Source organism: Bubalus bubalis, chromosome 21, assembly GCF_019923935.1.
Source record: "Bubalus bubalis isolate 160015118507 breed Murrah chromosome 21, NDDB_SH_1, whole genome shotgun sequence".
Lineage (NCBI taxonomy): Eukaryota > Metazoa > Chordata > Mammalia > Artiodactyla > Bovidae > Bubalus > Bubalus bubalis.
The window spans coordinates 50,051,800-50,073,950 of record NC_059177.1 but is presented as its reverse complement, the minus strand read 5'-3'; the positions used below and the strand labels follow the sequence as shown (position 1 = coordinate 50,073,950).

Here is a 22,151-nt window from a genome sequence, read left to right as displayed (position 1 = left end):
CGAGGCCGAAGCCAGGCAGGGATCGGCCCTTTGATCCCTTGGCGTCCCTGCGTCCCAGCGGTGGGCCAAGGTCATCACCTGTATTCTCTTGTTGCCATAGTCAGGTCTGGGCAGGGCACGGCCTCGGACGTGGCCTCCGGGTCTGCTGTGGGAGTCCCCTGGCTCCTGGCCCGCCTCACACGCCCATCTCAGCACATCCTGAAGCTCCCATTCAGAGCTGCTCTCAGGCTCAGCCTCTCCAGCCCCCTTCCCAGCTCTCCAGAGCACAGCGGGGGGTCAGGGTCAGCCAGGCCAGTTAGAGACAACTGCCCCAAGTAGAAGGCAGCCCGGGCTAATGGGAGGGAGCCCCCTGCTGGTTCCACCTTGAGGAGGACCTCAGATCCCAGCTCTTCCCCCTCTCCAGGTCTCTCCCTCGATTGCCCCACCTGTGAAATGGGTCACCAGCCGTGGGGCAGGGAGATTGCACATGTTTGATCTCCCTTGGGTGCCTCATGTGGTGTAGGACCGATATGTACAGGTGTATATACCTGGGCTGGGCACATCCATGCGTACTGTTGGTTCTGTGTGCCGCCATCTCAAGTCTCCTGTGCTGGTGAATATCCATCACCCTGGTTACAATCAACTCCTCTCTGGTGGAGCTGAAAATAGCTGGGGGTGGGTGGAGGAGGAGCCTGCCACAGGGACCCCTCGGAACTCCCTCTCCCAGAGGAGGAAGGTTCCCAAGTTTCCTGGAATCCTGTCGTTGGCGTATCACTAGCCAAGTTCTCTCCTATCTTTCATCCTCAGAAAGGAGGGCTTTCCCCCAGCAGCCTGTGGGGTCAGCGGGCCACATGGAAGGGAAACTGTGGACTCAGATGGATGCTACTCCCAGCCTCCAGGGGTGCTGCAACTCTAGAGGGCAGGCCTCTTTCCTGGGAAGGACTTCCTGGCTGGTTCCAGGAAGTGGCCTGAGGGTTCCACCATCAGCTACCCCATGGGGCCTGGGGGAAGCCCAAGATATCTTGGGCAGTTTGCTTCCAGCAAGGCTTTCCAGTGTCCTGGCTAACCTGCTTCCAACACGGTGGGGACCTTGTGTGTGCCCGCTTTGCCCCCAGCCTTGTTGGCAGCTGGGGTGAGGACTGGGTGCCCCGGCTCTGTGCCAGTGTCTTTGGGCTTCCCTTGATGCACCTGCCCCCACCCCCACCCCCCTGTTCATTAACCCTTTTAGGCCCCTGTGGGAAGCTGGCCCCACCCTGAGCGTGGGAGCATTAACCCCCACCTGAGCAGAGTCTTTGATGCCATCACGCGCCCTGGCCTGCGCCCACTGCGCTTTCACTGGGACCTGGAGACTGGCTGGGCTGCTGATGAATCAGGGCCCCAGCTTTGGGTGTGGCCCCTTCCCTGGCTTGCCCACCCGTCGTCCCATTTTCTCCTCCGAGAATGTCAGGAACTCAAGAGGTTACCAAGTAGGCTCTGCAGGGGAAGCAGAGGGCTAAGATAACTGTGGGGCGGGGTTACCGCCTCTGTCGAGGGGATGCTGGCTGGCCTCCAGGTGCCCACTGCTGCCCTACCCTCCGCCCACAGAGCTTAAGGCCACAGGCACCGCCCACTTCTTCAACTTCCTTCTCAACACAAGCGACTACCGAATCCTGTTCAAGGACGAGGACCACGACCGCATGTATGTGGGCAGCAAGGACTACGTGCTATCCCTGGACCTGCATGACATCAACCGCGAGCCCCTCATTGTAAGGGCCAGGCCAGATGTGGGGCGGGGGGATGTGGGGGGACGTGGGCCCCCAGGGTGGGGGGCCCCTGCCGGCAGGCCCTCTGATCCCCCTCTCTGGCAGATCCACTGGGCAGCCACCCCACAGCGCATTGAAGAGTGTGTGCTCTCAGGCAAGGATGGCAACGTGAGTGCAGTGGGGTCCACGGGTGGGCTGGGGTGGGGAGGGCAGGGGGCACGGGGACCCCAGGAAGGCATGGGGCCTGGCAGGCATCTGGGGCATCTCCTTGGCTTTCCCTCCGGCCCCAGGGTGAGTGCGGGAACTTCGTCAGGCTCATCCAGCCCTGGAACCGAACACACCTGTACGTGTGTGGCACCGGAGCCTACAACCCCGTGTGCGCCTATGTAAACCGTGGCCGCCGCGCGGAGGTAAGCCCCGCCCCGCCCCAGGCCCGATGCCTCCCCCACTGGGAGCTGCCTTCCAGGGTTCTGACGGGAGCATGGGCCTGAGCCCCAGCCCTGCTACCTCCTGGCCCTGTGGCCGTGGGTGAGTGACTTCTTCCACCTCTCAGAGCCTCCGTTTCCGCACCTGAAAACGGGGCTTATAGCTGCCTTTCTCACAGGTCGGTGTGAGGAGGCGGCAGTGAGCTGATGCTCTCAGAGCACTTAGCACTGTACCTGGCGTGTAGTAAGCACTCACTCCATACCTGGCAGCAGTTCTCTTGGCTTTGCCTGTGGACGGTGCCCCCTGCAGCCAACCCAGAGGGCCTGGCGGGGGCCTCAGCATTAGGAGGCTGGACGCCTGGGTCAGCTTCTGCCGCACGGCCTGGGGGAGAGCTGCCCCTTCCTCAGCTCTGCCCACCCGCTCGCCCGCTTCTACCCCGCTCCATTTCCATGTGGGCATGCGTGTGAGCTGGTGTGACCTTGTAGAGTGTGTGTGAGAGCGACTGGACTGAAGGGGCATGGGTGTGTGCAGGTGTGCCCCAGCTGTGTGGACGTGTCCTCACGGCGGTGAGCCATGTGTGAGCTCAGGGGGCCCAGGTGCGCCTGTGTGTGTCCCTGGCATGTGTGGTGTGAGAGGCTGGCAGCCCAAGCCCGCTCCCCCAGCCCCTGCCACCCCTGGCTCTAACCCATGTTCCTCATCTTCTCAGGCCACGCCCTGGACCCAGATGCAGGTGGTCAGAGGCCGAGGCAGCAGAGCCACCGATGGCGCCCTCTACCCGACGCCCACAGCCCCACGCCAGGTGGGCCTCATCCCTCCAGGCCCTTGCCAGCCAGTACTGCCTCAGCACCGAACTCACCCCGGGCCTGACCTTCCAGCCAGGAGCCCACACCCCAGGCCAGCCTCCCCAGGGTTTTCTGTCTACCTGTGTGCCCCCTCCCACCCCTTTCCCTGCAGTGCCCTCAGGCTCTGAAGGCATTCCCAGTTGGACTCGTGTCAGCCTCAGTGTGACAAGAAATCATGAAGTCACCAGTTGGGGAAGACAGGAGCCCTGGGGACAGCCATCCCTCCACCCTCAGAACACGTGTGTAGACATGTGTGAGCACATACCAACATACGCGTGGGCACGCGTAGGGCACTCTCCAGCCCACACCTTACTCAGCACCCAGTGCGGGAATATGGCGCGTGTGTTCAGCCTGACGTAGCTCTCAGGGGTCCGTGCCCCAGGCCTCCCTGGTCGTGCATTAATGCAGGTGTCCTGCATACCCCCATGCCCGGGGTGGAAGGGGCAGAACTGTGTTTCTACTAGGCTTGACCTGGGACAAGGCTGGGCTGGGGGGCACTGGAGGGAGGGGGCACTGGGGGCCGGGGCTGGGGGAGGCCGGGGCTGGGCAGGGGCGGGCAGGGGGGCAGAGGCTGCCGGTGAGTGACAGAGCAAGTGGTCACTTGAGCTGGTGTGTCTGTGGCAGGGAGTGCTGAAAGGTGGGGCCGCTCAGACTGTGTGTGTGCGCTCCCAGGGTGTGAACAATGGGTTCCGTGTGTTGGCTGTGGCGCGTGCCGAGCTTTGTGTGCAGCCCCGTGTGTGTGCAGAGTGGAACTGGAAGCAGGCCTGTGTGCACCTTCCCATCACCATCCCTGCCCCCTGCTGCGCCTTCTTCCTGCCTCTTGCCTGTCTCTTCTCCCTCCCTTAACCTCGTGAGCTTGTCCTGGTCCCAGTGCCTCTACCAGCCTGCCTCCTAGCATCTGCAGGGATGGGCTGGGAGGTTTGGGGGCTTTGTGAATTCCACGCGGTCCGGGCTAGACCCCTCAACTCCCAGCTCCCCACAGAGATGTGTGGGGCTGGGGGCTCTGCTGAGGGGCAGGGAAAAGGCCCTGCTCTATTAGTCTGTCCCAAGGACTACAGGTAGGGCTCAAAACCCAGCAGCACAATAACCTCAGAGCCCTCGGGCCTGGTGGGACCTGACGGCAAAGGGCAGGACCCCAGGCCCTTGGCCAGTCCCCCTGCCCTGGTCAGGTCGTCAGCCCTTCTGTGGCCTGAGACTGGCAGCCACAGCCCAGAGAGGTGTGCCTCTGTGGCCCACTGGGGGGCCCTGGGCAGAGTCTCCCTGAACCAGTTGGCATGGAGGGGCTGAAGCCCCCATAAGCCCACCCCATGCCCCTCTCATGGTCCCCAAACCAGAGTCCTTTGAGACCTGTGATGTCCAGGTCTTATCTGAGACCTGGACCAGGAAGCAACTTCTTGGGAGCCCACAGCATGGCCGTGCCCTGGGAGACCTAGCCAGATGGAGTTAAAACCCAGTGAGATCTGGGGAGGGAAGCAGGGTGGCTTCAGGGTTCCCCTGGGGGCTCACTGTCACCCTGGGAGCCTGGGGACCCTCACCTTCCCTGGCTGTGGGACAGCCTGGACGACGCTGCGCCCCTCTCTGCCCTGCAGGATTACGTCTTCTACCTGGAGCCTGAGAAGCTCGAGTCAGGGAAGGGCAAGTGTCCCTACGACCCCAAGCTGGACACAGCCTCAGCCCTCATCAGTGAGTGCCCTCACCCCACCCCGGTTCTGTGGCCAAAAGGTGTGACCTCTGCCTCTGGAGCAGGGAGCATGGCTCCAGCACTTATCCCAGGGAAGAGACTGTGAGATTGCCGTGTCTGAAACCCGCCCCCCTCAGTGTGGCCTCTCTTGGCAAGGGGAAGGGTACAGACCAGACCCCAGTAGCTGAGGGGCAGAGACGAGGTGGCATGAGCCTCCATCCAGCCCCTTGGATGGGGGTGGGGGGTGGGGTGGGGATAGGCCCGGGGGGCCAGATTCTACCCTGAAATCCACCTTGGGGTCCATGCGAAGATCAGAGCCCTCCAGACTGCAGCCTCCCTGGGAAAAGACAAGCGGGGTCTGCACTGAGGCCTGTATGAGGGCTGGTCCCAGAGTGTGCCTTAGATTGTCTGGGAGACCAGGAGAAGCCCACAAAGCAGCACCAATGGAGGGTGTTGGCCCAGAGACTGACTGGGAGAGTTGGTTTCTGGTCTGGCCAGGTGTCTGGGGAAGTTGGGAGAAGGTTCTCTGAGAAGGAGTCCTGCCTGGGGCCTCAGGAGCAGCTGCAGCCCCCTACCCCCAGGTCGGGCAAGCCCCGTGCTGACCCAGGTCCCTGCACTCAGCCTGTTTTCCGGCTGCCCAGCGAGTGTGCCTCTCAGCAGCTGCTGGGCAGCGTGCCACCTCCAGGCCTGGGAAAGGCAGTGGGTGGGCTTTATCTTCCCCCATCTTGGTAAGAAGGTCTCCTAGCTGGATGGCAGGATCCAGACCAGGGAGTCCAATGGGGGAAGACCAGACCTACTGGGAGGACCTTAGAGGAGCACCCTTGGAATGGTGTGCTGGAGCCAGAGTACTTCAGATTTTCTGTTAAATGTTCAGGTATTTTGTGGGCCAGCTATTAAACACAGATATTATTAAAAATTCAATTATATAAGCTTACAATTAAATTACTGTAAAAGACAAAGGTAAAGATACTCCAAACTCATTACTTCCTAATTATTTTACTACGTTTTATTATTATCTATACTCTTGAGATTATTTACATCTTCTGTGAATATCCTTGAGAAATACTGTCCACTGGTTTGAGCAGCTCTTCCCCACTCTGCTCGGTGATTCATGGTAATGGCTTGAAATCAGCCATAGTGGGAGCATTTACACCACAGATATTGGCTCTGGCTGCTTATCAGTCAACTGCGACCAATCCCAGTCTTCCCAGAACCAGTCGTCAAAACAGTCCCCAGCGCCCCACTGGTGGCACGACTGCCTGGGAGAACCTGAGCGGGGGAGACGGGCCCCTGCCCCGGAGGCCACCTGAGCTGTGCACTGTCCCCCTGACTCACTGGCCCACCTGCAGATGAGGAGCTCTATGCAGGCGTGTACATCGACTTCATGGGCACGGACGCAGCCATCTTCCGCACCCTTGGCAAGCAGACGGCCATGCGCACGGATCAGTACAACTCTCGGTGGCTCAATGGTGAGAACAGCCTGCGACAGCTCCGGTGGGCAGCGTGTCTGGGGAGCTGCACGGAGACCCTAAGGCAACACTCCTGGAAAATCTGGGGGCCCTTGACTGGCTAGGGCAAGGGTGGTTTCTTATCCAGGTTAAGGGAAGGGTTCGGGGTGTTCCTGCACCTAGCCTGGGCAGGAAACCTTGTCTGAGGAGGGCCCTGCCTGCTGACTCCTGCCCGCCTGCAGACCCTTCTTTCATCCACGCCGAGCTCATCCCTGACAGTGCCGAGCGCAATGACGACAAGCTCTACTTCTTCTTCCGTGAGCGGTCCATAGAGGCGCCGCAGAGCCCTGCCGTGTACGCCCGCATTGGGCGGATCTGCCTGGTACGAAGCCCCTTTGCTGCCCCCTGCCCAGGCCCAGTCCTGGCTCTTGTCAGCCCGGCTTTGGCGGGGTCTTGGGGGTGAGCAAGCTGATCTGACTCAGCGCCTGCCCACCCCCACCAGAATGATGATGGCGGCCACTGCTGCCTGGTCAACAAGTGGAGCACATTCCTGAAGGCAAGGCTGGTCTGCTCTGTGCCAGGCGAGGATGGCATCGAGACCCACTTCGACGAGCTCCGTGAGCACCCGGGTGGGGCCAGTGGCCACTGCAGGGGAGGGCGGCCAGATGGGTGGTCAGGAAAGCTTGGTGTGTCCCCTCCCTGGAGCGGGCAGGGCTCTGGGGCTCCTGGCCAGGGTACGCTCCCAGCCCCCTCTCTTTCTATCCCCAGAGGATGTGTTTGTCCAGCAGACCCAGGATGTGAGGAACCCAGTCATCTACGCTGTCTTCACCTCCTCGGGGTGAGGCTGGGGACAGGGCCAGCAGTAGCAGGGGGTGGCAGTTTGAGGGGCTATGACTTGTGGAGCACCCCATCCTGGTGGGGAGCTGTGGGCGAAAGCAGGCTGGGGAGGGGTCCTGGGCCAAGGGTCTGCCCCACCCGCAGCAGCAGCCTGCCCTGCCCGCAGCTCTGTGTTCCGAGGCTCTGCCGTGTGTGTCTACTCCATGGCTGACATCCGCATGGTCTTCAATGGACCCTTTGCCCACAAGGAGGGCCCCAACTACCAGTGGATGCCCTTCTCAGGGAAGATGCCCTACCCACGGCCCGGCACGGTGAGGACCCCACTCAGCCTGCCTTTCCCCTTCCTCTCTTTCTACGAGACCTCTGCTGGGTCAGGCCCTTGGCAGACGTGGGCCCCACCATTGTGACACTCATAGCCAAGTGGCGGGCGGGGGGAAGGGTGGACCACACACACGTATAAACTCCCCATTCACCCGCTATAAAGTTGAAGTTAAAAAGAAAACTCCACCGTTTACAAACAGTGTCAGGCTGTGAAAGAAGCCAGCTAGGATCCTGAAACAGAGACGGTGGCTGGGTGTGGCAGGGTGCACCCTCTGGGGGCAGGGGCAGGGGTTGTTGGGGAGCTAAAAATCGTGGGGGAAGTCTTCAAGGCAGGCTGGAGGTGGGGGGGTGGGCAGGAGCCCCTGCAGGGAGGCGACCCACCTGATCTTGGTGTGATGGGGCCACCGCAGGAGTGGAAGCAGGAACACATCATGATCCGATCACATGGCTAGGCTGGGGCAGGAGCTCCCGCTGAGCAGGGGGTGGAGCGGGGGACAGGGGTCTGGAAGAGCAGTCTGAGGAAGCAGACAAGTGGGTGGGGATGAGGACCTGGAAAGGCCATGGTCAGCTCTGCCAGATGGCTGCCACAAGGTCATGGCACGTGAGCTGGGGAGATGGCCATGGGACCTGGCCGGGTGAGACCTTGGGACCTCAGCTGGAGCAGGACCTGCAGAGAGGTTGGGTGGAGGGCAGAAGCCCAGATGAGGGGCAGCTCTGAGAAGCGGAGCAGGGGGAGACAGCAGGTGGGCACAGACAGGAGAGACCTCTTCTGGAGCGAATGGGCCCGGCGGGCCCTGGGCGGGCTGGGCCTGACACTCATCACCTGCCTGCAGTGCCCTGGCGGAACCTTCACGCCATCCATGAAGTCCACCAAGGACTACCCTGATGAAGTCATCAACTTCATGCGCAGCCACCCGCTCATGTACCAGGCCATCTACCCTCTGCAGCGGCGGCCCCTGGTGGTCCGCACAGGCGCGCCCTACCGTCTCACCACTGTGGCCGTGGACCAGGTGGACGCAGCCGACGGGCGCTATGAGGTGCTTTTCCTGGGCACAGGTACCCACTGCTGCTCCCAGCCCCTCCCACACTGGGCCCGCTGGGTGGAGGGTGCTGACCCACAGGGCTGGGCCCTGACCTCCTAGGGGGTTGCTACAAGGTTGTCCCTGTCACCCCTGCCACCTCCTTCATCCTATGGAGCCCTCTATTACCAGGATAACTGAGAATGGGGGTGGGGAAACCCCATTCCCATCCTCGTCCCTGGTGGCCGGAGAACGGGGACCCAGGGTGCCTGGGGACCCATGTTTGGGCAGGAAGAGGGAAGACAGAGGCAGGCACTTCTAGGACACCCGGGTCCAAGTACACACATGCTCTCGTGTGCACATGCAGACCACGTTCACCGCTGTCCCAGTAGTTTTCAACCCAGGGGAACGCATCCTGCATCCTGTTCTCAGCTTCCCCAACGAGGGTCTGGGGGCAGAGGGGCAGACTCTAGCTGTGGCACCCTCCTTATGCAGGGCCAGCCCCCTTAGACCTCTTCCCCTCATCTGCGGGCTGCTCTTCCACCTTGGCATAGAGCACGCCCACTCCACTGCCCCTGGGGGGGTCTGGGCCCTGGTGGGGGAAGGGGCTGAGGCTGGTGCCCCTTTCCCAGCACCCTCAGCCCCGCTGAGGCCCTGCCCGGCCCGTTCCAGACCGCGGGACAGTGCAGAAGGTCATCGTGCTGCCTAAGGACGACCAGGAGATGGAGGAGCTCATGCTAGAGGAGGTCGAGGTCTTCAAGGTGGGTGTGACACCACCCGGGCCTGTCCCGCTCACCACAGCTGCCCTCGGTGCCACCTCCTAACCTCAGACCTCCAGGTCAGGACAGGAAGGGGGGTCCCTAGGGTTGCACGCTAACGCCTGTTTTCTTCTAGGACCCAGCACCTGTTAAGACCATGACCATCTCTTCTAAGAGGGTGAGTTTAGGCGAGGTGGGCTGGGAGTGGGCATGGAGCCCACCTCCCCTTGGGGTCAAGCCCATGGTAAAGAGAGATGGGGGATATTGAGGCACCGAACAGGAAGAGGAGGAGCCCAGCTCAGCTGGCTCCTAAGGAAAGCTGGCTGCCAAGAGGGAACCGACAAGCCCCTACCCCTACCCACAGCAACAACTGTACGTGGCCTCAGCCGTGGGCGTCACACAGCTGAGCCTGCACCGCTGCCAGGCATACGGGGCCGCCTGTGCTGACTGCTGCCTCGCCCGGGACCCCTACTGCGCCTGGGATGGCCAAGCCTGTTCCCGCTACACAGCGTCCTCTAAGAGGTGCAGACCCTGAGACCTTGGGAATTCTGACTAAAAGGCTCTGTCCTGGGGGTCTAGAGATGGATGTGATATTGCCCTGGGGGGGTCTCTGTGGGTGAGGCATTCTAGTAGCCTGGAGTTTTGGGGTTCTAGAGACCTGGTGGTGGGGAGTTGGGGGGACAAGCTTTCTTGAGAATACTTCTTTAGGAGTTGTCTTCATCCAGGCGGAGCCGCCGGCAGGATGTCCGGCACGGGAACCCCATCCGGCAGTGCCGTGGGTTCAATTCCAACGGTGAGTGTGCTGTGTCTCATTACCACCATGCGGCCCGCAGAGCCGCTCACGGGGCCCATGCTGCACAGACCCTCCCATGGTCCGTGGAGGTGAGGGGTTTTGGAGAAGGGATGTCCCTGGCCACCCCCTCCAGGAGTGGATGCCTGAGGGCACAGCCCTGCCTGTGTGTGTGGGGGTGTGTGTGGCTGTGTGTGCCCCCTGCCAGCCCACGGTCTGCCCAGAGGCAGTGCTGCTCTCACGTGGCACCCTCTTGCTCTGCAGCCAATAAGAACGCCGTGGAGTCTGTGCAGTACGGTGTGGCAGGGAGCACAGCCTTCCTTGAGTGCCAGCCCCGCTCGCCCCAGGCTACTGTGAAGTGGCTGTTCCAGCGAGATCCCAGTGACCGGCGCCGCGAGGTGACTTCCTGTGCCCCATGGTCCTTGCCGTGGATGGGGCATCCCTCATACAGTAGAAATTCCACGTGGGTGAAGCGTGGTATAGGAACCAAGAATGGGGCAGCCCTCATTCTAAGAAAGTCCTTCCAAGCACCCTTCCCTGTGTGGAAATCATTTGGGTGAATCCAGTTATATGGAAACCCTGGGGGGTTTCCATATTACATGGAAACTATTTGTAGGCATGCCTTTTTATGTGAGAGTTCCACATGTGTACTTGATTGGCAGTGTACCTCTCTGTATGGAACTGTCACGTGGATGAGTTCCAGCATCTGGAAATTCTATTGGGTAGCCCTCCTATTATGGAAATAGCTTCTAGGCAGTCCCTTCTTAAACAGAAATTCTAGGAGGGTGCCCCAACATCCGTTTATTCTCATTAAATAGAAATTGTATGTATGCTCCAGAATTCCCTCATTGTATAGACTCCCTTTATGGTCATTCCTCCAGAAATGGCAGTGTCATATGCCATTCAGATGTCATATGGACACTTCCTGTGGGTTTTTCTTGCTCCATGGAAATTCCAGATGGGTGTCCCTCCATGGGGTGGCCACAAAGGTGGTCTGATCTGGTGGGGACAGCAGGGTGGTCCTGCAGTCCCTGAGTTCCACCCCCTGCCCCTACAGGTCCACGCGGACGACCGCTTCCTGCGCACTGAACAGGGCTTGCTGCTCCGCGCCCTGCAGTCTGGCGATAGCGGCCTCTACTCCTGTACAGCCACCGAGAACAACTTCAAGCACATCATCACACGGGTGCAGCTGCATGTCCTGGGCCAGGAAGACATCCGTACGGCCCTCTTCCCACCGCCAGCTGCGAGCATTCCACCGCCAGCTGCGAGCATTCCACCACCCCCGGGCACCGGCCCCCCAAAGCCCCGTTACCAAGAGCTGGCCCAGCTGCTGGCCCAGCCAGAAGTGGGCCTCATCCACCAGTACTGCCAGGGCTACTGGCGCCACGTGCCCCCCAGTCCCAGGGAGGCCCCAGGGGCACCCAGGCCTCCTAAACCCCAGGACCAGAAAAAACCCCGGAACCGCCGCCACCACCCGCCGGACACATGAGGCCTGCTGTCTGAGCCCTGCAATGGGCCAGCCTCTAGCCCTTGTTCCTTTTAATATAAAAGATATATATATATATATATATATAAAAATATCTATATTCTATATACACCCTGCCCCTGCAAAGACAGTATTTATTGGTGGGTTGTAAATAACCTGCCTCAACGGCAGCATCGTCCAGAACTTAGACCCAAGCTGGTCAGAGACAGCAGAAAACGGAGCCCACCTAACCAGGCACAGCCAGTTGGCCGGGTCAGGCCAGGACCACAGTCCCCAGGCTCACCTGGGGGTCTATCTGCTCGACAGCCACCGGCGGGATCAACAGGACACGGGCAGCGAGCAGGCTCTACCTGGATAGAGCACGGACTGTACACACACCTGTGCCAGTGTGTTCCATCAGCCTGTGCTGTTGGCATGCACGTGGAGGCGAGGACTGCTTTGGAGACTGGGGGTAGGGGGCGGGGGCTCAGATGCACTCAGAGAAGGGAAGAAGGGGGTGGCACAGGATGCCAGCGCCTGCCTGGGAGAGGGGCACTCAGTCAAGGCCAGCCCTTTCCTGGGTATTTATTCTCTATTTATTGGGGATAGAAGAAGAGGAGCCCTGCCTGGGTAGGGCAGCCCCTCCGGCCCCTCCTTCCCACCCTGCCTGGCCTCTCTACCTCCTCTTCGCTTTTTCTGTGCCACTGTGACTCGGGGGCTGGGAGAACAGCAGAGGGGCCAGGCTCAGGTAGCACTGAGGGGGGAAAGGGCCATGGCAGAGGCCTGGGGCCTGCAGGGGCTCCCCAGGGCTCCCTTCTGCCCACCACTTCAGATGATGGGTGTAAATAGCTCTGGGGGGCAGTTGGGTAGTGGGGTGGGGGCTCCTGGCAGCCTTCTGCTGCCCGGCTGCACCTGCCTTTGGGTTCCATCTTGCTAATAAACACTGGCTCTGGGACTGGACTTTGGTGTTCTCCTTGGCGCAGGAGGGAGGGTGGGAGTTCAGCCCACACCCAGATTCTGTTCTCCACTAATGTAGCTTGACCACCAGTTCCCCCACGGTCTCCTTTGCAAGTTCAGCTTTCAGTCATTCATTCAGCCGCTTGATCGTTTACTCACACTGCTTTCTCACCTGGCTTTGTGTTTTGCCAGGAACTCAGGACTCAGAATTGGCAAGACAAAGCCACAGCCTTCACAGCACAGCTGCCCCTGGCCCGAGAATCAACAAAATTCCCATTCTTCCTGTCTCCTTCCAGCCAGCTCTTAGCAGAGGGCCCAGCACAAGCAAATGTCCAGAGGCAGGGAAGACCAGGATAAGTGGGGATCTGCTGGAGAGGAGGAAGTGGGGCTGGGGGCCCTGGGCCAAAGTTAATGAGTCAAGCCTTGATGTGCATGCATGTTCAGTCATGTCTGACTCTCTTTGCAATCCTATGGGCTATAGCCCGCCAGGCTCCTCTGTCTATGGGATTTTTCAGGCAAGAATACTGGAGTGGGTTGCCATTTCCTTCTCCAGGGGATCTTCCTGAGCTAGGGATTGAACCTGTATCTCCTGCATTGGCAAGTGGATTCTTTACCACTGAGCCACCTGGGAAGCCACTAGCTAGGGAGGCTCAGGGATCCAGCAGGGTTCAGGGCCATACCTGGCAGGCAAGGGGAGCCAGGTGGGGACAAGGAGGCAGTGAAAGAGTCCCACTTTAAGCAAAGCCAATATGTAGAAAGCAGGCTTTTGTTGGTTTCACACACCTGGGCCCCTGTACCACCCCAACCCCCTGGGCAGTGTACAGGCTGCAGAGACTCCCAGGGCCCACTTGCAGCATGGTGGTGGGGTAGAAGACAAATGGAACCTAAAAGTTGAAGTGGCGCAAATAATCTATTGCTCCTGAATGGATCTCCCCTCACCCAGCAGGGCAGATGTTGAAGCCACCAGCTCCCAGCTCACAGAACCAGTGTCTACTTCCTACATGTTTAGGGTCCGTGTGTGTTGTGTGTGTGTGTGTGTGTGTGTGAATTTTTTAATTCAAGTATAGTTGATTTATAATGTGTTAATATCTGCTGTACAGCAAAGTGCTTCAGTTATACATATATTTATACATTCTTTTAAAATATTCTTTTCTGTTATGGTTTATCAAAAAGTATTGAGTTTAGTTCCCCGTGGTATACAGTAGGACCTTACTGTTTATGCATCCTATATATAATAGTTTGCATCTGCTAATCCCAAACTGCCACTCCATCCCTCTCCCACACCACTCCCCCTTAGCAACCACAGTCTGTTCTCTATGTCTGTGAGTCTGTTTCTGTTTTGTAAAAGTTCACTTGTGTCATATTTTAGATTCCACATATAAGTGGTATCATACAGTATTTGCCTTTCTCTTTCTGACTTGCTTCATTTCGTGTTATAAGCTCTAGTTCCATCTGTGCTGCTGCAAATGGCATTATTTCATTTATTTTTGTGGCTGAGTAGTATTCCAGTGTGTTTTTGTGCCACGTCTTCTGTATCCATTCTTCTGTTGATGGATGTCTAGGTTGCGTCTTGGCCATTGTGAATAGTGCTGCTATGAATATATGGGTGCATGTATCTTTTTGAATTACAGTTTTCTACAGATGTATGCCTGGGAGTGGGATTGCTGGATCATATGGCAACTCTGTTTTTAGTTTTTTGAGGAACCTCCATACTGTTCTCCCTAGTGGCTCTACCAACTTGCATGCCCCCCAACAGTGTAGGAGGGTTACCTTTTCTTCCACTCTGTCCAGCATTCATTATTTATAGACTTCTTAATGATGGCCGTTCTGATGAGTGTGAAATGGTACCTCATTGTAGTTTTAATTTGCATTTCTGTAGTAATTAACAATGTTGAGCATTTTTTCATACGTATGTCAGCCATCTGTATGTCTTCTTTGGAGAAATGTCTAGTTCTTCTGCCCATGTTTTGATTGGATTATTTGTTTTTTTGTTGTTGAGTTGCATCAGCTTTTTGCATATTTTGGAAATTAAGACCTTGTCAGTCATCATTTGCAAATATTTTCTCCCATTCCTTAGGTTGTCTTTTCATTTTGTTTATGGTTTCCTTTGAGGTGCAAAAGCTTTTAAGTTTGATTAGGTCCCATTTGTTCATTTTTGCTTTTATTTCTATTGCCTTGGGAGACTGACCTGAGAAAATACTGGTACGATTTATGTCAGACTGCTTTGCATACATTCCCTTCTAGGTGTTTGATGATGTCCTGTCTTACATTTAAGTGTTTAAGCGACTTTGAGTTTATTTTTGTGTGTGGTGTGAGAGTGTTCTAACTTCATTGATTTACATGTGCCTGTTCAGCTTGCCCAACACTAGGGACAGTCTCAATGCTCAGAATATGGGGCCCTGGCAGCCTTGCGTCCGCAAGAGTTGAGTGCTAAGGCAGCAAGTTTTCTGGGGAGTTCAGCCAGGAGGGGGCTGAGAGCCCAGGATCTGAGTCTTCTCATGGGAGGTGGCAAAACTCCAGAGGCTGCAACTCAACACTACATGCTCAGCTGAACCACTTCCACTTAGGAGCACATCCTGTCCCGTCTGAACCCCACACAGACATCTAACCCCTAAGCTGAGGCAGGCATGCCCTGGAGATATCCCTGACAGGTCCCAGAGCACCCACAAGGGACAGAAGAGGAGTGGGGCTCATCCGCTCCTCCCCTGGGAATGCCAGACCTGCTCTGGGACTCTGTTCCCATCTGATAACAGGCCTGCAAGATGTTCCCTGGAAGAGCCTGGCCACCTCTGCAGGTCAGACTGCTGACCTCAAGTTTATGGGTACACGCACATGCAAGTGTGCACACATACAGGCAGACACGTGCATAAATGTACGTGCACACAGGCAAATCCACACACACGCATTTCACCTGTGCATGCACTTATACATTCACACACATGCAACATTAACCCACATAAGCATAGCAAAGTACACATATAAACATGCACATGAGAAGTGCACAAAAGCATCCATGCACACACACACATGGTACACAAACAAGCAAGCATAGACATACACTTGTACTCATGAAAGCACAGGCACATGTTTACACGCAAGTATACACAGACAAACATATGTCATTGTCTTGCTTGACACCAGTACAGGATACATGCACACCCACCCAAGTCTGTTGGAATCATGGAGGCAGGTAGAGGCCTCACCCAGGTTGGATCCAGCCCTTGGTACAGGGCAAATGCAATGTCCACCTTTCCTTCTTGACTCCCTATTAAGCATGGAACCCTGGCCTAGAGTCACCGGCCCTTCTCAACCACCTCCTGCCGTGTGATCCTCTGAGCCTCCACTTCCTCATCGGTGCAGTGATGTGGTGCATCTGCCAGGCTGGTGTGAGCTCGGCAAGGAGCAGTGCTGAGCCCAGTACTAGGCAGTGGGCAGGTGCTCCTTGCAGGCTTATCCTTCTCCTCTCTGCTCCCAGGCCCACCCCTCATTACCCCCACCCCCAGAACTGAGGCCCTCTCTTCCCCTTTTTGAGCCTGAACCCCGCAGAACTTGTACCCCTGCTTTGGAGCAGGGGCTGGACTAGGACTCCAGGGTCTCTTCCAGAGGGTTTGGGGAGCGGCAAATAGTGGGGTGCAGAGTCAGCAGGTGAGGGATTGGGGCCATGCCAGCCTGATTAGGAGGGCTGGGGGCTGAGCTGGATTCACCTGTCCTTGTCTCTGATTGGCTCTTAGATACCAACAACCCCCAAATCCTACTAAGCAGCCCCACCAGGCCCTGCACAGATCTGTAGACAGCCATTGGATTTCCAGTTCTGGGGTCAGAAGGGTGTCCGGGGAGGCCAGAGGCTAGCCTGAGCCTGGCTCTGGGGAACCCCTCCATCCGGAAGAACCAACTCACGGCCCTCCTCCTTCACCTCCTGCCAGGACCATGGGGGCTGGGGCCAGCGCTGAGGAGAAGCACTCAAGGGAGCTGGAAAAGAAGCTGAAAGAAGATGCTGAGAAAGATGCTCGAACCGTGAAACTGCTGCTTCTGGGTAAGGGGGTGGGCTGAGGAGGGGCCACATCTGCCAGTCAGAGGCCTGGGGGCAGGCAGGTGGCCCTTCTGTGAAGCAGGTGTGATTTGGGAAACAGAATGAGCCTACAGCCTAGCAACAGAGTGGAGGCCAGGCCAAGCAAGACCAGGTCTGATGGGTGATACTTTTGGCTCCCTAAGGTTAGGTATCCCACAGAAACCCTTTCTGGAGGGCTCAAACCTCAGGCAACCTCCCCTCCCAAGATGTGTGTGCCAATCACACTTTTTTTAGAGATGTGTTCAAGGCCCACTTTTGCCCTGGCTATGTTCCCTCAAACCCCAGCCTTTAGCTTGATGGGTCTGCTGAGCAGGGCTCAGAAACCAGGGGCCTCGGAAGCACCACAAGGCTGCTCCCTTGGGAAGGAGAAGGTCACAGTCCTCCTGAGAGTAGGTAGCTTCCAGGACCTCCCAGGTCCACACACAGTGGCCCTCAGTTTCCAGAGCTTTATTGCTGGCAGACCTGCAGGACAGGTGAAAGATGTAGAGGGCTACTAAGGCCCAGCGGAGAATAGATAAAGCCATGTCCTTGGTCCCATGGGTAGTGAGGGGAGATAGGACTGATCTAGTACTTCCTCCTGCCGCCACCACCGAGGGAAGGAACTACTTTGAGAAGGCACCTCAGGCTTCACCCAGGCTGTCCAGGGTTCAGCCAGACAGGTGAATGTGTGTAGAGAGACCAAACCAGAGTACCCCAGGGAAGACAGGCTAAGCCAAAATCCCATTAACTGTGCCTGACACCCACACGCGAGCAGGCTCAGAAGGACTGTCAGCTCTGTCTTCTCCCCCAGCAAAACGTGCTAATTCCCTCTGAGCCTCTTGGGGACACTCCCTTCCATCCCAGGTGGAAAAGCAGGGGTTGACCTGGCTCAAATAATCCCATGCATGTAGTACCAGAATCGTCCACAAGGTGGAGCTCAAGGTTTCTTTATTTTTGGCCTCCGAAAAATAAGACAGCCTACCAGGTGTTGGAGGCTCCAGGACAGAGTTGAGGTTGTCCATTCGCCTCGTCAGCCCCCTTTGGTCACTCCTGACATTTAGGTTTTGCTGCCGGGGCATTAGGACCTTATTTTGGGAGTGTGGTAGGGAAACAGGTGGGATAGAGGGGACAGTGCGGTCTGCGCATCTCTGAGGCAGGGTTTCCATTCCAATCCAGGTGCAGGTGAATCCGGGAAGAGTACCATTGTCAAGCAGATGAAGTGAGTGCCCCTACCCTATCTGAGGCCCTGGGGGTGGGCGGTGCCCCTTCCCTACCTGAAGCCCTGGGGTTGGGCGCGCCCTGGAGGTCTGATCCCCAACCCACCCAAGAGGTGCTGACCTGGCTCCCGTGGCTGTAGGATTATCCACCAGGACGGGTACTCACTGGAAGAGTGTCTTGAATTCATTGCCATCATCTATGGCAACACGCTACAGTCCATCCTGGCCATCGTGCGCGCCATGACCACGCTCAACATCCAGTACGGAGACTCTGCGCGCCAGGTGTGCCAAGAGACTAGCTGAACAGGGTATCTGGGGATTCGAGGCTGAGCCCCAGCCCCTGGTTACCACCAACCACTCCCCTGCCCTCAGGACGACGCCCGGAAGCTGATGCACATGGCAGACACCATCGAGGAGGGTACGATGCCCAAGGAGATGTCAGACATCATCCAGCGGCTGTGGAAGGACTCCGGTATCCAGGCCTGTTTCGACCGAGCCTCAGAGTACCAGCTCAACGACTCTGCTGGCTAGTGAGAGCACAGGCCAGGCGCAGGGGTGGGGGACAGGCAGGGCCCTGGCACACCCCTCCACCCAACCCTACCCACATCCCATGTCTCCCACAGCTATCTCTCAGACCTGGAGCGCCTGGTAACCCCAGGCTACGTGCCCACTGAACAGGATGTGCTGCGCTCCCGTGTCAAGACCACGGGTATCATTGAGACGCAGTTCTCCTTCAAGGACCTCAACTTTCGGTAGGACACTGAGCCCTGACTCCTGCTCTGGAGTGGGGAGGCCTTCCCCCAAGTTCACTGCCAGAGGCCTGTTGGTCACAGAGGTCCCAGCCCTTCTAGAGACCTGCCACTTCTCCAACACCCCACCAGCTGAGAAGTCTGGCCCCTCCGGATGCCAGGCCCATCTGGGTGCTTCCCAGCCAGCATTAGGAAGCCAGGGGATGCCTGTGGGCGTCTTCGGGAGACTTGATACACAGGTTTCCGGTCCTCATGGCCCCGCAGGATGTTCGATGTGGGCGGGCAGCGCTCAGAGCGCAAGAAGTGGATCCACTGCTTCGAGGGGGTGACCTGCATCATCTTCATCGCGGCGCTGAGCGCCTACGACATGGTGCTGGTGGAAGACGACGAAGTGGTGAGTGTCCAGCCAGGCCGTGCGATTGAGCGGGGAGGAGGAGAGGAGAAAGAGGAGACGGCGCTGTGCGCGGGCGCGGGGAGCATCTGAGAGAGGATGTTTGTCCCAGAGCCCTCTGAAGGAGGAGACGAGGCAGCCTCCTCATCAGGAGATGAAGGGAGGGTGGGCGAGTGGCAGGAGAAGGAGGAGACAGTCTTGGAGCTGTCTGAGTGGGGGCCCGGAGCCCAGAGAGCAGGCTGGGGTCGGCCAGTCAGTCGCAGTCAGGTGGAGGGGGGTGGCGACCCCTGTCCCCCGGTGCCCGACAGCCTCTGTCCTCCTCAGAACCGCATGCACGAGAGCCTGCACCTGTTCAACAGTATCTGCAACCACCGCTACTTCGCCACCACGTCCATCGTGCTCTTCCTCAACAAGAAGGACGTCTTCTCGGAGAAGATCAAAAAGGCGCACCTTAGCATCTGCTTTCCGGACTACAACGGTGAGAGCCTTGGCCTGCCACCGGGCAGCGCTCCAAAGCCACTCTCTCGGCCTGAACTCCTCCCGCCGCCGCGAGGAGGCTTCGTAGCAGGGACTGAGAGCCCCCCACCCCTCCCCTGCCAGGGCCCAACACGTATGAGGACGCCGGCAATTACATCAAGGTGCAATTCCTTGAGCTCAACATGCGACGCGACGTGAAGGAGATCTATTCCCACATGACATGCGCCACCGACACGCAGAACGTCAAGTTTGTCTTCGACGCTGTCACCGACATCATCATCAAGGAGAACCTCAAAGACTGCGGGCTCTTCTGAGGTGGCTCCCCTGCGGGCCGGGATGCTCCTCTGTCTTGCCTCTTGATCTCAGTACACCCCAGGGGCCTCATCCCCAGCTCCCCATCCCATCTGCAGGCCCCTCCCCAGCTTTCCAGATCCACTCCACTGCCTGGCGTCTGGTCCCCGGACTTTCTGACCCTTCCGCTTCCGGGTCCCACTCTAGCTCCTCAGGCTCCACCCCTACGGCCATAGGCCCCGCCCCTGGCTCACAAGCCCCACCCACTAGCTCTCTTTTGACTCCGCCCCAGTCACTCAGCTAGGGCACTGCTTCCACGCCCATCTCCATATGACTCCATCTGTTATGGATGCTGACTCTGTTCCTTCTCTTCACAGGTGCCTGAGCTCATGCGTCCCTGAGACCCTGCAGCCCTTGACACCTTGTAGCCCCAATGCACATGACCCTATCAGTCCCCCAGGACTCCTGGGCTCCAGCCTGTGGCCCCACCAGCCACACACTCAAAGCCCTAAACCCTGCTAGCCTTGAGGCCCTATAACCCTCCCTCGTGGCTCCCAGGATTCCCAGGTCTCCGAGAGTCCAATGCCCCCAGCCACCCCAGCACTGCCCTTCACGGCCTGGCTGCACTGGCCTCCCAGACCTACCACAGCCAGCTCCAGCTAGGAGCAAGCAGGACTTGGGGCAGCTACAGCTCACGGTGACTCAGCAGTACCTCTACTGACCAATCTCCTGCCTCTCTTCTGCCCCAGGAGGCCCATTACTCACCTGGTGAGTCTGGGTTCAGCAAACAGCCCTCCCTCCCAGAGCTTTATGAAGGGCAGGGGGCAGGCATGGAGCCCTCCTCTGAGCAAGCCTTCTGCTTACCATCAGCCCATTCTAGCCTTACCACCTCCATGTGACAGGGTCTGATGCCCATCTGCCCAGTGGCCAGTGACTGCCCTGCCCAGCAGATTCAGGAGTCCAAAGTTCAAGCCAGCTCTGGCCTGTGCAGCTTGTATGGAGACGACTTAGTGAGTCAGGGCAAGCCTGGGGGCTCCTGGTAGCAGGAAGAGACTCAAGCTGGAAACTTCCCGTACCCTAACCCCTCCCCCCGGAGGCTCTGCCCACACTGTCCTTGGACACCAGAGTCATGTCCTACTCCCCTCCAGCCCACGGCACTCTAGGTCAGCCACTCTGTCGAGGGAGGGTACTGTTGACACCAGTTGTGGCCAATGGTCACACTGTCCTGAGGGGTGGCTGGGAGCAGAGTCCAGGTCCCATCGATCAGCCCCAGGCAGAGGATTTGAGACCGGAAGGAAGCCCAGATTGTGCCCAGAGGGGTCTGCCTCAGGTAGGGTCAAAAGCAAATCCATGTGACCCCCTTGTCCCTGCCAGCAGCTTTTCTCACCCTTCCCATCAGGGCCCTGGTAGGAAAAAAAAAAGTCATGCCTGAACCATCAGGGACAAAAGCCCATGTCCCCTTACTCCTGCTCCCCACTTCCTCATCAAGTACCTGGTCCTTGCTGATGCCCATGGGCCGTAGCCCGTGCTGTAGTCAAGGGCAAAGAACATCCGTCTAACAAGTCCAGGGCATAATTTGCACTCCCTTCAGCTAGATACACAAACTTAGCAATAAACCTTTGCGTCAGGCCCTGGTTGTCCTTTCTTGGGGGGATGGGGAGAGTTAATGATCATGAATCATGCACATTTATTCAATGCCAAGTGCTGGACTGGACGTGAGTGGGGAGATGGTTCTTTCCAGAAAGAAGCAGCTGACCTGACGTGGCAGGGGGCACTCTTGGGGGCATGGGATCAATTTGGGTGTCCTGAGAGGGATTGAGGGGGTAAAGGGGCCATGGGAAGTGTTCACAAGGACAATCTTGGATCAAGAAGGGGTTGTGAGGTGGAAGCTCATTCTGGCATGGACAGTAGGGTGTAAATGGCCCAGGAATGTGGGCTTTTGGGTCACAGGAGTTGCGTGGAGCAGGAGCAGGGAAGGAAAGGGAAGATGGAAGAAGCAGCAGCAGGAAGGCTGGACAGGTGCCACCAAGGACAGACCAAGGGCCTGTGCTTCCTCCAGAAGACGATGGGTCCAGGAAGCCCTTGAAGCTAGGATATAATCACAGGGCTGAGATTAGGGTGAAGCAAATGAGGCACTCACCTCAGATGTAAAGCTTAAGGTGGTGCCAAAAAAACTCAGTAATCAAGATAAATACTAATGCAGTACTTTCAAAAATCAAAATTACCTGCAAAAATCCATAATGAACAGAATATCAAAATTTTTTATCAAGACAAGATCCAAGAGAGCCTGGCGGGACCATATTGGACCCCAAAGCAAAAGGAAAAATGTCCACTCCTATCATATATGTTTTCATGTAGTTTTAAAGGTTAATTTTTTTTTTACGGAACATTAAAGTAGTTGAAGAAACATCAAATAAGTCAAAAGTAAGCATATTAAAATTCACAGCATTACTTTAAGCTTGTGCACGCGTGCTAAGTTGCTTCAGTCGTGTCTGACTCTTTGCGACCCTATGGGCTGTAACCCACCAGGCTCCTCTGTCCATGGGATTCTCCTGGCAAGAATGCTGGAGTGGGTTGCCATGTCCTCCTCCAGGGGATCTTCCCGACCCAGAGATCGAACCTGCGTCTCTTATGTCGCAATCCAGGGATTGAACCTGCATCTATGTCTCCTACATTGGCAGGTGGGTTCTTTACCACTAGCACCACCTGGAAA

The 22,151-nt window shown here is 57.5% G+C and overlaps 2 protein-coding genes across 5 annotated transcripts in view; both read left to right on the top strand.

Moving 5' to 3' along the window:
- The window catches only part of SEMA3F (semaphorin 3F), a 28,748-nt gene extending 16,480 nt beyond the window's left edge, over positions 1 to 12,268 (top strand). The window contains exons 3-19 of one of the 2 annotated variants that reach the window (XM_025271981.3): positions 1,564 to 1,724; positions 1,827 to 1,889; positions 2,012 to 2,131; positions 2,854 to 2,946; positions 4,579 to 4,672; positions 6,020 to 6,139; positions 6,361 to 6,500; positions 6,621 to 6,735; positions 6,887 to 6,956; positions 7,122 to 7,266; positions 8,110 to 8,332; positions 8,968 to 9,056; positions 9,190 to 9,231; positions 9,418 to 9,575; positions 9,779 to 9,846; positions 10,108 to 10,241; positions 10,901 to 12,268. In XM_025271981.3, coding sequence (XP_025127766.3) covers positions 1,564 to 1,724; positions 1,827 to 1,889; positions 2,012 to 2,131; positions 2,854 to 2,946; positions 4,579 to 4,672; positions 6,020 to 6,139; positions 6,361 to 6,500; positions 6,621 to 6,735; positions 6,887 to 6,956; positions 7,122 to 7,266; positions 8,110 to 8,332; positions 8,968 to 9,056; positions 9,190 to 9,231; positions 9,418 to 9,575; positions 9,779 to 9,846; positions 10,108 to 10,241; positions 10,901 to 11,332 — 2,267 coding nt within the window. In that variant the 3' untranslated portion in view covers positions 11,333 to 12,268. The remainder of the gene's footprint in view (positions 1 to 1,563; positions 1,725 to 1,826; positions 1,890 to 2,011; positions 2,132 to 2,853; positions 2,947 to 4,578; positions 4,673 to 6,019; positions 6,140 to 6,360; positions 6,501 to 6,620; positions 6,736 to 6,886; positions 6,957 to 7,121; positions 7,267 to 8,109; positions 8,333 to 8,967; positions 9,057 to 9,189; positions 9,232 to 9,417; positions 9,576 to 9,778; positions 9,847 to 10,107; positions 10,242 to 10,900) is intronic. The other variant, XM_025271982.3, reaches the window with a different exon arrangement.
- Positions 12,269 to 14,341: 2,073 nt separating this feature from the next.
- On the top strand, positions 14,342 to 21,066 carry GNAT1 (G protein subunit alpha transducin 1). Of its 3 annotated transcripts, XM_006053291.4 has the most exons (9): positions 14,342 to 16,298; positions 17,490 to 17,532; positions 17,671 to 17,812; positions 17,903 to 18,060; positions 18,154 to 18,282; positions 18,544 to 18,673; positions 18,995 to 19,148; positions 19,271 to 19,462; positions 19,816 to 21,066. In XM_006053291.4, the coding sequence occupies exons 1-8, from the start codon at positions 16,193 to 16,195 to the stop codon at positions 19,459 to 19,461; spliced, it is 1,053 nt and encodes a 350-aa protein (XP_006053353.1). In that variant the 5' UTR covers positions 14,342 to 16,192; the 3' UTR covers position 19,462; positions 19,816 to 21,066. The 3 variants fall into 3 exon arrangements, 2 of the variants coding, with proteins under 2 accessions (XP_006053353.1, XP_044789671.1); XM_044933736.2 differs by having other exon boundaries at positions 19,271 to 21,066; XR_006547327.2 differs by having other exon boundaries at positions 18,995 to 19,462.
- The last annotated feature ends 1,085 nt before the right edge of the window (positions 21,067 to 22,151 follow it).

What these genes read in the sequence shown, in the direction of transcription:
- GNAT1 (XM_006053291.4), top strand. Translation starts at nt 16,193, where the DNA reads ATGGGGGCTGGGGCCAGCGCTGAGGAGAAGCACTCAAGGGAGCTGGAA. An exon ending in CTCAACGACTCTGCTGGCTA is followed by an intron (nt 18,061 to 18,153) that starts GTGAGAGCACAG and finishes TGTCTCCCACAG; the next exon opens with CTATCTCTCAGACCTGGAGC. An exon ending in CTGCTTTCCGGACTACAACG is followed by an intron (nt 19,149 to 19,270) that starts GTGAGAGCCTTG and finishes CTCCCCTGCCAG; the next exon opens with GGCCCAACACGTATGAGGAC.